The sequence below is a fragment of the Hippoglossus stenolepis genome, chromosome 8 (assembly GCF_022539355.2).
Source record: "Hippoglossus stenolepis isolate QCI-W04-F060 chromosome 8, HSTE1.2, whole genome shotgun sequence".
Taxonomy (NCBI): domain Eukaryota; kingdom Metazoa; phylum Chordata; class Actinopteri; order Pleuronectiformes; family Pleuronectidae; genus Hippoglossus; species Hippoglossus stenolepis.
The window spans coordinates 7,270,512-7,285,655 of NC_061490.1; the positions used below are offsets into that span (position 1 = coordinate 7,270,512).

At 40.1% G+C, this 15,144-nt stretch overlaps 1 protein-coding gene across 1 annotated transcript in view; it reads left to right on the plus strand.

Annotated features, from left to right (window-relative positions):
• The window catches only part of tsnare1 (T-SNARE Domain Containing 1), a 145,487-nt gene that overhangs the window by 93,094 nt on the left and 37,249 nt on the right, over positions 1–15,144 (plus strand). Inside the window, exons 9-10 of the mRNA XM_035162801.2 lie at positions 4,489–4,561; positions 14,308–14,390. Coding sequence (XP_035018692.1) covers positions 4,489–4,561; positions 14,308–14,390 — 156 coding nt within the window. The remainder of the gene's footprint in view (positions 1–4,488; positions 4,562–14,307; positions 14,391–15,144) is intronic.

Below are 15,144 nucleotides of genomic sequence, written 5' to 3' on the forward strand. Positions count from 1 at the left end.
ATTTATTACTCAATGGCTTCAATAATAATTGTCAAACCCCACTGGATTTCATAGCCCCTATTAAAACAAGAATGAAATCACCTATTAACATCCCTCAATGGGTTGATGACAGGCTCCGAGAACTCAAAAGGCAGTTCAGAAAAACCGAACGGAAATGGAAAAATACCAAACTGCATGTCCACTACTTGTATATGAAAGACCTCTTAACTTCCTATATAACAAAAGTAAAATTGCAAGAGCTAACAATTTCCCCAAACTAATCACCAGTAATCACCATATTCCCAGATTCCTTTTTAAAACCATCAATAGACTTATAAACCTTGCTCCCTATGCCTTTCTAGCCACTTCACATACTGACTGTGAAAAGCTTTTGTCTTTCTTTAACCCAAAAATCCCTGACATTAGAACCAACATTGCACCAGCGACCACCATCATCCCAAATATCGCAGAGTATCCTGCCTGTCTCATTCTACTTAGCAACTTGTTTCCATTCCTGATCTCATTGACACTGTGTTGAACATGCGTTCGTCCTCCAGCCCTCTCGACATCCTACCCACATCACTCCTAAAATAAGTAATCAGTACTATTGGCCCTAGCCTTCTTAGAATTATGAATTGCTCCCTTTCTTCTGGCCAAGTCCCTGATTATTTTAAGAAAGCCACCATTCAGCCTTTATTGAAAAAGCCACATCTTGATGGATCACACCCACAAAATTATAAGGCCCATTTTTAAAACCCCCATTCATATCAAAAATCCTTGAAGAGGTGGTTCTGACCCAACTGATAGATGTGTGTGAGAATAATTACATTTTTCAATTTCTGCAAACAACACAGTACGGAAACCGCCCTCCTTGAAATTACTAATGATTTATAAATGTCTGCCGATGCTGGTGATTGCGCTGTATTACTGCTCCTTGACCTCAGTGCCGCATTCGACACTATCGATCATAACATTCTGATCAATAGACTCATGCAATGCTTCGGTATATCTGGAACTGTCCATTGTTGGTTCAAGTCATATCTCTCAGATGGACAAATTTCAGTTTCCATTGGAGATAACACCTCATCCTTGGCTCCACTGTTGTGTGGAGTGCCACAAGGTTCCATTCTTGCTCCTATACTTTTTTCGCTCTACATGTCATTTCAATGGGATATCATATCAATCCTATGCCGATGACACCAAAATATACTTCAAACCAGATAACGTCAGCCATGTAAGTGAGTGCCTTTCCGCCATTAAGGAATGGATGTCACTTAGCTTCCTTCAGTTAAATTTAAATAAAACTGAAATAATAATCATCGGTCCCGACCAGCTAGCAGGCAGACCCCTATCATTTCTCGGTCCCCTGGCAACCAATATTAAAATTACAGCTAAAAATCTAGGTGTAACATTCGATTCTCATCTGAACTTCAAAACACATGTTAATCAAATCATTAAATCCTGCTACTTTCACCTACGAAACATTTCTAAAATCAAATCGGTTCTATCCCTCCCAGACTTAGAAAAACTAATACATGCCTTTGTTTTCTCCCGCCTGGATTTCTGCAACACCCTGTATACAGCTAATCCGTAGTAACTCGTTTGTTCAAAACACTGCAGCTTGTTCAAAACACTGCTGCTCGTATTTTAACAAAAACAAACCGTATGACTCATATATAGCCAATTCTTGCGTCCCTTCACTGGTTACCATTCAGGATTGATTTTAAGATTCCTTTAATAACTTTTAAAGCTCAAGATGGGCTGGCCCCCACATGCATTTCGCAGCTGGCAAGCCTATCCCTGTTGGCTGTCCCTAGGTCAAGGCTGGCTAGGTGACAGGGCTTTCTCGTTCAGGGCCTGGAGGCTCTGCATCTCCCTGCCTGATGAGATTAGGCTCGCCAACTCACTACCGATCTTTAAATCACTGCTCAAAACTTATTTTTACAGGAAAGCATTTCTAACATGCAACTTGTAATTATTTTCATTTCAACACTCAGTTTTATAGAGTTCAAGTGGGATGTTCCTGTGATTATTGTATGCGACCTGAGTAGGGATTGGACACTCAATTAAGACGTTTCGAAGCTGTGTCAAGATTCTTAAGCACAGTTGTTTTGAAGCGCTGCTCTGAAATGTGGTTGAAAACGGTCAAGTCACGTGACCATGGCTAAGGGAGGCTTCAATGCATCACACTATAGGTATGAGCTATGGGTATATGCCGGGAACAAACTGAATTGAATGCTGTCGTCGTATTGGAGAGTCACATCATCCATATTTTACTACCCAGAGTAAAACTGATAATACTAAGTGTCACAAAATGATAAAATTATTGTATATCATGGAAATTTTGGCTTTATTGATCATACAAATACGATAGTTTTTGAACATCTGGCGACTCTGTGTCAGACATTGTTTAAACTGTGCCTGTTTTTCCTGCACCTGATCAGGTCTCTGATACACTTACCCTGGATGATAAGGGGGCCTCCTGTAGTAAACCTGCTGGAAAACCTGGAGAAATGTCTCCAGTCTTGGTTCCCAGCCCAGTGCCAGTATCCAGTGTCTGTTAGATTGGCCATGAGCAGAATTTAAAGCCCATCAAAAATGGTAAAGGGCACAGTGTTGGCCCAAAGCCTGGCCACCCACTCAGCCCTTAGGCAGGGGTCCCAAACCGGCACATCTCTCCGTGTGTGTGCGTCTCTCTCTTTGCTTATTCACATTTACTTCCTCACATTATTTCCAAAATTGGTTACACACTGTTCTGTCATTATGATGAAATGAGTCCTGATTGCCCCATGCTTTGCCAGGTAAAATAAATTTGTTATTCTATTACAGCATGACAGACAGGGTTGCCCAAAGATAAATGCAAAACAGTCTTTAGCATCACATGGTTTGCCAGGGGCCATTTTGGCTCCATTCAAATGATTTTTGCCAAGTGGCAGGATGACTGCCAGTTTCCACAGCAATCTCCACCACCTGTGATGGATGGCCCAGTGGGCTAGGCTACACAAACGCAGCTGCGATTGCACAGAGCCATAATGGAGGGAAGGGGGGGACCTGTGAGCAGGAGATAGACAGAAGTTTTATAAGCTTTCATGTTGCTTTGAGTTGAAATATTGAGAGCAGATTCAAAGCTGGGAGACAATGGAGGATTAGCTATGGTCTGCCATAGCCGGGCTAGGTTTTTCTGAACCCTGACAGAAATAACTGCCCATTATTTTCAAATTGTTGGGCTCTACCTCTCAGCTGGCACAAGCAGCACAGAATAGCACTAATTGCCATTTTCACATTCAGTGCTCATATTGTCTAAAAAGCAAATGCACTTGTGCCCATCTGAGCACACATGCATGTGGTGGTCTTAAAATGAGTTGTATCAGGCAACTTGACAGCACATAGCTATCATGTGCAGCCGAAAGCAATTATGCTCTGAACCAACAAAAACCTGGTATGAAGTCATCTGTGCAGTTATTCTGTGGCACATTATCAAGCTAATAATATGCACCTACATAGGCAAGTGCATGTGTTGCAACGGTGCAAGTGCATCTGACTTTTAAAGGAATTGGGACAAGGTTCTCTAATTGGATCATTGCATGTTTCAATGAAAACGTACCCTGGATTCATGATGACGTCATCAAAGGTATCGCTCCAGCTTGTAAGGCACAGTATAAAAACTGGAAGCTGCTGCTCATCGTCCATAGTTGTTTTGGTAGAATAACGTGATGGTTGGAGGTCTTGATGGATTTCCAGGGTCGTTCAGCTCTTCACCTCAAGTGGTAACTGAGGAGTGGTTCATTGTCTAGTCAAGTCACATCATTTGAAAGTTCCAGGCTCCTTACTGACCACCAGAGACTAAAGGTTTTGACTGATCTAGTGGCAAATGTGTCCATTTACAACCAATTGCATCCTTTCACTGTCCTTCCATTTTCTCAACAACTGCTCTTCTGATGAACTTGAAACTTGGCTGGTGTTTTTCTGAGGATGTCGGAAAGTGAGATTCCTGCCCAAACCTTACCTGCGTTTATTTTGCACGTCTTGTGATGATTTCACAACTGTGGCTGTGAAAATGGAGTTATGTTACAGTGACATCACAGAATGTTGCTTCATGATTTTGTATTATATTACTATGGAATCAAATAAGGGTCACAGATATTTTTCGCTTGCAAAATGATCTTCACAGATAACCTTTCAGCTTGCAGTTATATATCTAATTTTGTGTGCATATAAAAATGCATACATATAGATATATAATTTGCACATATGTAAAAAAGATTGGTCGCTGTAAAAATATTTTCGGGTTAAGGGTGAATTCTCAACAGAACATAAACACACCTACTGGAAGTTTGGATAACCGGTTCATGTTACAATGGAAGAACAAAAAGACAGATTTATTAATTCAGAGATTAATTGACAACACCACCTGCATAGTTAATGCCTGTTTAGTTTTTGTATTCCCTTTGTTTGTTGTGACTGAGATGAACAGTGGTGTAATATATATAATGTCTGTTTTCTCCATAGAGAGACATGCTGGACGTCAGTCAAATCATGAAAGATCTGGCCAGTATGGTCCATGAACAAGGAGACGCCATAGGTAAGATTTTGTTTGCAAGGTGTGTCTGTGTGTGTTAAATTGTATTAACATTGTTATCCCTGACTCAATTAGCATTAATAACCTTTCTGATCATGTTTTAATTTGATGCACTTGATTAATAACATGAGCTCAGAAACACCGTTGTGCTAAACAAACTTTTTAACCTCCACTGGGCTGCCACGCTGGCACATTCTCTGATGAAAGTGAAACGCTGTGGGTTTATACAGACAGTGGTCGGTTAGAGAAAATCCATTTAGACACCCTGATATCTGTAAATGGCTCTCTGCACCCTGCAGTGATTCAGACTTGGCAGAAAGAATGAAAGTTAGCACACAGATATAGGGCAGATATAGAGGCTCTGCTGCTGGGTCACAAATCTGCCATCAGCTATGTCTCGCTCCATCATGAGCATTCACTGGAGAATTGGCTTTTACTTAATAATGTCACACAATGACATAGACAAACAGACAGACCTGGAAAACAGTGCTTGATGGGTTTGTAGATCAATTCTGAGAAGTGAAAGGTGTGATAAGGTAGATGACTTAAGCTGTTGTGTGTGCTGCAAAACACTGTTAGTGGTGAGAGTCAGATCATCCAGTTCAGCTTGTTTTGGGGCTTTTTTGACAATTTAATAGGTGTGAGTTTTGTTTAAACCTTTAACCTTTAGTGTTGCCATTGACTCCTTTTAAAAGATAAGGTCAGTGTTATTTGTTCGAACGGTTGACAAACCACACAAAAAACTAAAAAACTTTCTGACATCCTTTCCCTGTCTGTGGGGCTCGGAATGAAGACAGAAATCTATAAAAACGCCTGACAAATGTATCATTTACTGATTTTTAACTAAAGATCAGGAAAATTTCCCCAAGGGGACAATAAGGTCAAAATAGATCAGGGACTAAGTCTGTGACTGAAGTATCTATCCGACCAAAAAAGTAAAAAAAAAACTCAATGTCTACTCACAAGCTTTGTGTGGAGGTTTGTGTGAGATACAGAACAGGAAAAAAAAACATGACCATTTCAAGAGACAACACAAAAATTAATGTGGATCCATTTTTGCTCTAAATAGCATTTGTAAACACTTTAAATGGGTTTTCTTGTTTTCTTCCACAGGGGTGTACATTTCACCTGTGTCTGTGTATTGGTCTGTTCTTTTATTTGTCAGTAGAATTACTGTAAAAAGTACTTAACTGATTTGGAACAAACTTTTGGAGGGATGGCGTATAGGTCAGAGAACCACTCCTTAAGGTTTGGTGCAGATCCGGTTAAAGGGCAGATGAAGGAATTTTGTTTCACTGCCACTGACATTTTTAGGACATTTGTTCAACATCTTTGTGAATAATGTTTCAATCTTGAAAATAGAATTTGATAAATTTGGGTTAGGGTTAGTTTCAGACGGACATAGTTAGTATTTCCACATCCAGTGCCCATGTTGTTTAAACAGCAAGTGCACTTAAAATGAGGTATGGTCAGGTGCATTGTTGGTGCATTGTTGGCACATTGTTATCTTGAGGCAGCAGAAAACAATTGTGCTTTTGACCAACAATAACCTGGTCTGAAGTCAGTGGTGCGGTATTCCACTGTTTTTTAAGGCACATTATCAAGATAGTACTAGTTGCTTACATAGGCCGGTGCATTACGTGTGTGCACTCTGCTTTTTGAATGCACATACGGTCTGCCTGCAAGCTTTCTATTCCAACAAAGTTCTGTGAACTTCTCTGTCACTACCTGGAAAATTCTCCATTACATAATTTCACCGACATGGAACTGTGTCTGGCTTTTAAAGGGAGATCAGAGATTTTGATTGACTGCATGTTGCACCCAAAACATAACCTTTAATAACTACGAACCTAGGTCCAACCCCTCTGAGACCCAATATCCAACTACATCATGCTTGAACGTCTTAACCAAAGAGAATAAATGTAATATATAATCAACATGTAAAATTACTACACTTATATTTGAAATAAATTCAAATCATACCAATGTGCAAAGGAAATCAAAGTGGAAGTGATTCTAAAAAAAGAAACAGACAGCAGCGTTTCAAACGACCTTTGGGTGAAAGGGACCTGGGGAATCCCACATTAAACCAAACCAATCAACTCCATCAACAGTGCATGATAAAGTAGTTAAGGTTATGTGCAAACCCCCACCTCCCCCAGGCACAACGTACACACGTGTTTAGACTTTCTAGTCTTCAACTAAACCTCTAAAATGATTAAACCTTTGGCAGAAGGTCTCCATAGCCAATCATATAATTTGAGGGGTTCTTACAATATTTCTGCTGCTGTTGCATCACCTCTTAGTGCTGGGTGTGGCATGTGTCTTTTGTATTACTGACAAAGTTAGTGGTGTGGAAATGAACTAAATTTATCAAGATACAGTCTGTGTGTTGAACGTACGTTCCCTTGTAGCTTGTAGCTCAACATACAGAATCAAGGGAGCACGCAAACATCCAGGGAACCACTGCTTTTCACTTTTTCCTCATTCATATACAGAATAAATTGAACACTTCCTTCCACCACATTCTTCTCTTTGTGAATTATCCTACATCCTGAACTTGTTCAGGATAATCAGACACGCAGGAGCGACTCTGAGGTTTTGCATTCTGTAATTTGCATGTGAAAGAGTGTTGATGTGGTATTTTGGACAAGGAAGCTGGAGGGACTCAGTGTACTCCCCACCAAAATGGATGAACGGGGAGATAGGACTCTGTTGAAGATTGCTGAGCTTATGAAATCATACCACAGCAGAGGTCCAATCTGATCATTATGGAGCCATGGAATAATGGACCTCTCCCCATTAAAAAGAGATGCACTGAAATTGCCTTTGGCCTTTTTGGAAAAAGGCTTTCTTGGTGCAGTGGCGTATATGAATACTATGAGATTGTGCTTCGGAGGCGATGGTCAAAAAAAGCAGCAGGTAATACAAAGAAATGAACAGACTCAAGGAGGATGGATTAGTGCTTTTATGGTTTATCCGTGCTGGCTAAGGACACACTATATTAAAGCCTGAGAGTGGAGACACACAATCATTAAGGTTGTTTTAGCAGGCAGACACAAAAGAGGTGTTAGAACACTCTGTATTCATTTGAACTCATCAAAGACTACACTCTCTTGTTTTTTCATGTGCTGGGAGCATGTTTCTATAGGATACTATCATTGTTTGTTTGTGTTTGTTTGGTATTTTAACTATATCAATGAATGAATTTGTCCAGAAGGTTGCACTGGAAATCTCAGTGGGTCCTTACGGCGTACTCAACATTTGGATTTAAAAAAATCAAAGTCATACTGATGAATAACTTTATGAGTGCATGGTATATATTTGGAACAATAATTAGAATATGGCCTCAGGGTAGCACTACAGTAAAGCTTATGGAGTGAAAGAGTTTCTCCTCTCGAGAGAATGAATGTTCTTGGTTTGATGGAAATCAGTGTTTTACTTCACTTATAAAAGCACAGAATTTGTCCTGATGGTCGAGATATAAACTTTGGGGGTGACCACGTGGGAATTTCCTTCTGGGGACCATGAATATCCACAGATAATTTGAAACCCAGTTTTCATTCAAAAGTCCATCAGTGTTTTTTACCTCTGCACTATAGAGCAGAAGGATTAAGTGACGTATTTACAAGGCAATGCCACATGTCACGCCTAATATTTCCTCATAAGCATTTTCAGCTACACAAGCAATTTAATGACACTGTGTTTTGGTGGTAGTGATACTTTAGAGGGGACCTGTTATGCTTGTTTCAATGTCAGATCTTCATATTAAACATGATCAAAGTCTCAAATAATGAGGTAAACGGACTGTATGTCAAATTCCTCTGAACACACTTTTTTGTTTTTACTTTGCCAACAATCTGCCATCAGCTTATCAAATCCTGGCACAGCTGCAGGCACAGAGTGCATTTTTCTTCGGGAAAGCTGCAAGTCGATCAGAGTTGATGATGCTGAAAGAAAGTCTGAAAAGAAAGAATTATGTCAAAATAAATGCAGTGCAGCAGCACAGCTTTCGTGAGTTTTTGCATCAATTTGACAAAAACATTTTCCACCACTTTTTGAAAATTTTACACTAAAACAAACAGCAAACTGGAACGCGTGTATTTTCTGTGAAGTACCGAATGCTGCTTTGACATACAGTCAGTGCTCTGACATAAATCAAACAGTAAAAAAATAATAACAGGTGGGTGCTAGACCTACTACCAGTGTTTCAAGGGACTTGAGGGGCCCCACACAAAAGGGGCCTGCATGCGTTCGATGTAGGGCCCGAACCAACTGAAGTCCAAACATGAGCTCTCACATGATACCGAAACCACATCATTCCAATCTTCAAACTATTCTTTTAGTATAAAAATCATAAACAAAGTGCATACATATTAATAATAGTAAAGTAACCCCCCACCACCATCCCAGACACATCCCACACATGCATTAAGACATTCTAGTCAAACCTCTAAAATGACAGTTATGGCAGGAAGCAAGTGGCAAAGAGCCTCTTTATGGGATTTCTAACCATTGTTATTATACAGGGGGAGTTTTATCATGCCGTTCGCTCTTTTGAGGAAAAAGCAGGAGCCCGTGGCATTTATGTCTTATCAAACGCTGTCAGGATTAATACACTATACAATTCACTCCATACCATTGGCGTTGCCTGGGTTGGGCATTCGGGGCGTTTTTTCTTTAACATGGACGTGGGAATGAAAAGCGAGCCAATCAGCAGCTGTTCTGTGGCGCAACTGCAGCCAGTGTGGCCAGGGCGTCAGGCAAGTTTTCATTTATTATTGTTTTCGGGTTTTCATAACCTACAGCTTAGTTATCTTCAGAGTGGCCAACCGCCATTTTGGAACCACGCTGACTCACACAGACACACACACGCATACTCACATACATATCTTTATATATTAAGTACACCGTTAGTAATTTGTGTTTTTATACTTTATTATCTCCATAATAAATGTTTTCTTTCACTGTTGCATAAATGAATTTTGCCAACCTCTACACTGTCAAGAACTCTATATCCTTCAACTTAGCTAACTATCTATATGGTAATTTGGGTTATAGTTATTCATTTAATTGTGAATCAGAGTTCCAAATTTGTAGTTAGTACTTTTATGAGACTTTTATGAGACTATGAGACTTAATCAATAAATTGGGAAATTTAACTTTTCCCTTCCTTTGAAGGTTGGTGCCCCGAGGTAACTTTAATCAATTAAAGTTATTATTTAATATTAATATTTAATCTTAATATTCAATATTTTATTATTGAGGAGAAACAGCCAATCAGCAACCAGACTGGCCCACAATCCCGCTCCTCTTGTGAAAACCTCAGTCACAGAGGAGGAGATGGATAAGCTGTCTGAGGACACTGTTGATGATGCATCCACTCAGAGCACTGAGGAGACAGCCAATCAACAACCAGACTGGCCCCACTCTCGCTCCTCTCGGGAGAAGAAGGAGATGGAGACCCTGTCTGAGACCATTATTGACAATTATCCTAACCATGGCAGCTTGGAAGACACCAGGAACACTTTGGCAGAGCAAACTAGCTCCTCCGTGCTCCATGTTTTGCCAGATTAGCTGTGGACCTGACACTGCACCAAATCCAGGAGCAAGACGGGGTTGTTGCTGCGTGAAATGTCGAACACAGGGATGCTGCCATCAGAGCAGGTAGTTAAAGGACTGGAAGAAATCATAGAAACAGCTGTTTACATTGATGAAGAGGTGCCCAACACTGAGGTGATCAGCCCATGACTCAAGAAGTGTCTCCGTTGATGAGCACTTTGCGGAATTCCAGATCGTTGTACCTCCTCAACAGGCTGCAGCGATGATTCAGTCCAACCTTCACCTCCTGCTCGACTCCCACAAGAGTTAACTGGCATTATATATAAGTATCTTCATGTAAAAAAACTAAATCCTACAAATAAAACTTTACATTCCTGATCACTTGTCTGCTTGGTAACATCAGCTGCACAATTGGTTAATCAAGGTGAGAGGGTAACAGAAGAAACCTATGAGTATAGAGGATCTAAAAATGTACATCACAACAGGGTCTTCTGTACCATATTTCCATAGACATACCAAAACTAGAATAACTGCCTTGCAGTTGTATGCCTCCACCAACCAGTGCAGTATCAGTCTATATACATATTTTTTCAAGAGATATATGCGGTCACCGTTAATATCTGTAGAAATTTTGAAGAGAGTGCATGAGGCAAAGAAAATTGGTTTGTGAGTTCACATAGACCTTGAAACCTCCAAATTCTAAGCAGGTCATTCTTGTGAATGTTTGGGCCGGATGCAATGAAATTCCCAGCAGGTGTTCATCATATAATATATTGTGTCCACAAGAATCGGAGGTCACTGTGACCTTTGACCTCCAAATTGAATCAATTCATCCTTGAATACCAAATTCACAGCAAACCCTCTGCATGCACTCAGAGGAACCTATAAGAGGCCCCATGAGAGATAATTCATGCTTGGTCTCACAAACAGCACTATAATCTCACACACACACACACACACACACACACACCAGTATTATCCTATACTCTCTTACATGTACCATCATACTCTTTCACATACACTACTACACTCTTACATGTACCACCCTAATCTCACACACTTACTACTATACTATCTTACGTGTACCATCATACTATCTGACACACACTACTATAGTAGTGTACCATCATACTCTCACACACACACACACACTACTAAACTCTTTTATGTGCCATCATACTCTCTCACACACACTTAGTACTATACGCTCTTACATGTACCATCACACTCTCTCACACAGAGAGAGTTGGTACATGTAAGGTGTGTGTGTGAAGTATGAATTATCTCTCATAGGGCCCCTCATAGAATAGGGTCAACATGCATTGCTGTCTCCTCTTGCTCACCGAACGAGAAAATACATTTAGTCAATCAGCACAATTCGTTCACTCAACCCTCTGCTCCTGTTAAGTTCAGAAGTTAATTCTCCACAGGCTCAAACAGTGCAGTAATTATCAGAGGTCATTACAGCATGAAACAGTGAGGAGTGTCTGAACTGGCTGCAGCCGTCCCACTCTCTCGACACCAAAACAATCAATAGCACTCTCGCTGTTATTGGCCCATTATAAATGTGTATGTGTGTAATTATGTAGTGGTACCAAATATTGTTGACCATCCACGTCATTAAACACATTCTGTCTCATCCCATTAACTTCTGTGTATTGACAGCCCAGAAAGGTGACTGTGTTCTTTTAATGGTGTAAACCAGTGGTCTTTAGTCTTTAGTAACACAGAGGGTTGGGCTGTCATGTAATGTGTTGTCAATACTGTGGGTGCAGGGGAACCTTATGAACAAAAGTCTGGATGATTCAGCACCAGATTCGCATCTAGAGAACATTGGCCCCTACTACTACTACCCCTCCGTCCCAACAGGTATTTGGACAGCCTACCCCTACACGTGAACGCACAAAACGAAGGGCCAAGGGGTAAAATGGGATTGGGCCTTCGTCTTCTCTAATAATGTGTGTAAGGAAGCAGGTGATCTTTTTTGATCGCACGACAGGAGAGAGTTGTGTCAGATTACAGAACTGTCAAACTTAACTTGGGTTATACCACATCAGGGTTGCACCCAAACTTTAAAAAAAAACGCACTGAACAGTTATTTTGGTGAACAATGTTCAGTATGAGGGTTGAATGCATGATGTTGGAGTTCTAACCATCGATACAACGTGACCGCTATTTGGTCAATATTTATGTTCCCAGTTCCTTGAGCAGGATGAACAACATTGTGGATATTCAGTCAGGTAAATCCACCTTTCAAATGGGAGGGGAGGGGAAGGGAAGTAGATACAACACAGTCACCTTGACCTTTGACCAATCTATTCTGGAGATACTGTCCCAAGTGATGCTCCCACCTAGTTTGCTAATTAAGGGATGGAAAGAAATTTTAAATTGTTGAATTTTCATATTGTGATATAGTTAAAACATTACTGGAAAACTGTCAGCACATTTTATTTCATCGACCTATATGGTCCACGTTTGAAAGCCTCATTATCTTGTTTTCTTTAACTGAAATTATATGGCTAAAACCACGTCAATCAGGAACAGCAAATATATTCCTTCTTGTCTAAGTCTAATAATTGTAAATGTTCATGAATGATACACTTCTCTGGTCATTGTTGATTAACCAGAGAAAAAATGCAGTCAAGCTGTTTTCAGAAGTTCTTCAGAAATCATTTAAATCTTTTGTAGTTTCTAGTTTAGCTGTGTACTTTCCAGTGGCAGGCATGCAGTTCTCAGCAGGTCTCACAATATGAACGATACAGACTTTTTTGTTTTGTTTCTGGAGATCTGAGGCTGTTATATTAGGAAATAAATATGAAAATGTTGCCATTCTTTTATGTGATCCTACCTTTTTAACCATAAAGATGTATAAAATATATTTTCTCGTATTTTACAATTTAATATAATGAAACAATCCCTCATTATGTCATATATACATTTTTTTTTAATATGTCCATCTCCAAAAGGAAACACGGATGAAAGAAAGATACACGGGCCAGCTTACAGGCTCAATTTTGGTTACATGATTCACAGCAAGTCGTTATCAATCTCATGTCTGAGTGATGAGCACAACACTGTAGTCAGCATGTGGTTGGTCTATCCTGGCATGAAGGAAGAAGTCTTTATGTTGGCTTCAAAGCATGTCCTCCTCTGAATGTCGTGTCCTGGCTCAGACTAGTTTCCCTGCCATCAGCAGCAGAGCCACTCAAATCATTTCCACTGTCGCCAGATAGCGTGTTTAAGAAACTCTGATGTTTAGTCCTGAGGTTCAGACATTTCAGGTCAACATCTGTTCATCCGGTTTCAGAGGGATTTATAAAACTTGTTGTAAAGCTTTAACAAGTTGTCAACCTGTCCGCTGTGCGTGTGTGTGGGGAGGGGACGGGCTGAGAAAGACAGAAAGCAGAGGAGAGAGAAACAAGACCACAAATGACAGCAAAAAGCAGACTCTCACTAAGCCGACATGAAACAAGTGCACTTAAATTAGATAAATAACATAAATCCAATACTGAGATTTTTCTCTTTTTATTCATTTTTTCCTTTGGTTTCTTTGGAGAGCAGGCTCTGAGTAGTGCGGCCGCTGTGGCACAGCGAGGATGAGGTCCTGATTGTGTAGACTCAAACACACATACATTTCATATTTATATTTTATATATTTTTCATGAAGAGAACAATAAAACATTTAAAAAACCACATAGATCTTCTTCCTTCTTGATTTCTTGAAGCCTTGTGATTCGGTGACTTTGAGCCGAGCCTGCCAAAATTCTAAAACAATTGGATGAACACACTGTCACACTGTTGAACCTGTAAATAAATATGTAAAGTACACAACTTCCCCCAAAACTGTCATGTTTTATATTTCTACACAATCAACGTGATTGCGAGGTTCCGCTGGATGGAGCCCTGCGCCACCTGTATTCACCGAGCGAATGCTGGGCAGATGTTTGTCAAGGGAAGTGTCAGCAAGTGTCTTTGTCAAACAGGAAGTTTGCATTACAAGCTGGAGGCACAGATTCTGAAAGATCTGAGTTTACCAGCCAGGAAGTGTCAAATGTCTCGAGTTCTGCGTCTTTAAATGCCATTCAAACCATTCTTCTCAACTTGTCTTTCATGAACACCCTGAAATGATGATGATGATGATGATGAGTGATTATTATTGTTAACAAATTTGCGTTTTGTTTTCCCAGACAGCATTGAAGACTACATCCAGACTGGGTCGTCCAATGTGGAATCAGCCAATCAGGAACTTGCGAAGGCAAACCATTACCAGGTACACTGAACTTTCCCATCCGACCGAGTGCTCCACAGTTTGCATTCACTTTGCTCCCTTTTAATTCTGTGCATTTAACTAAGCTTTATCATTGTAATGCACTTGCATTGAGCTTAGTTTGATCAGCCGTGCAAACAGGGACTTCGCTAACTAGATTTCACAGTTTTATCACATCCCCCTAGCGTAATAACAAAGATGATGTAATTTCATGTCATAATTTACTAGCTTTTGCCTTCAGTTAAATTAATAGTATTTTGGGAGAGAGAACATAACATGCTTGCCGGGAGTCTTGCAAAAACAAAAACAAAAAAAACACATATTTTTTTCAATTCCACGGGCAAGTGTTAGTTCTACTGAGATAATGGTTATAAATGTGCAGCTTTATACTACAAGTGTATTGACTTAGAGAGGGAAACGCATTGAAGGACAAAAAAAACAAAGCCAGAAATTATATAGATCCTTTTTTCTGTGTTTTAGGGGAAAACAAGAATTTCCACTTCACAGCACATATTGAAGAGAAATTGTATGAAATGCCCAAGGGTCTGTGTTTGCTCTTTCTTTTCAGGGAAATATATGTGTATCTTGCTGTTCTGTCAGGGACCATCTCAGTAGGCCAGGACTTTGTGTGTCTCTGTGTAGGCCGCTGGCTATGGTAAATAATATATTGACTTAAGTGTCCCTGGGTCAATATAGGATATACCTTTTCTACATGGGGTTCAGCTTCAAAGCTGCATCCAGCTCTCTACCTGCAAGG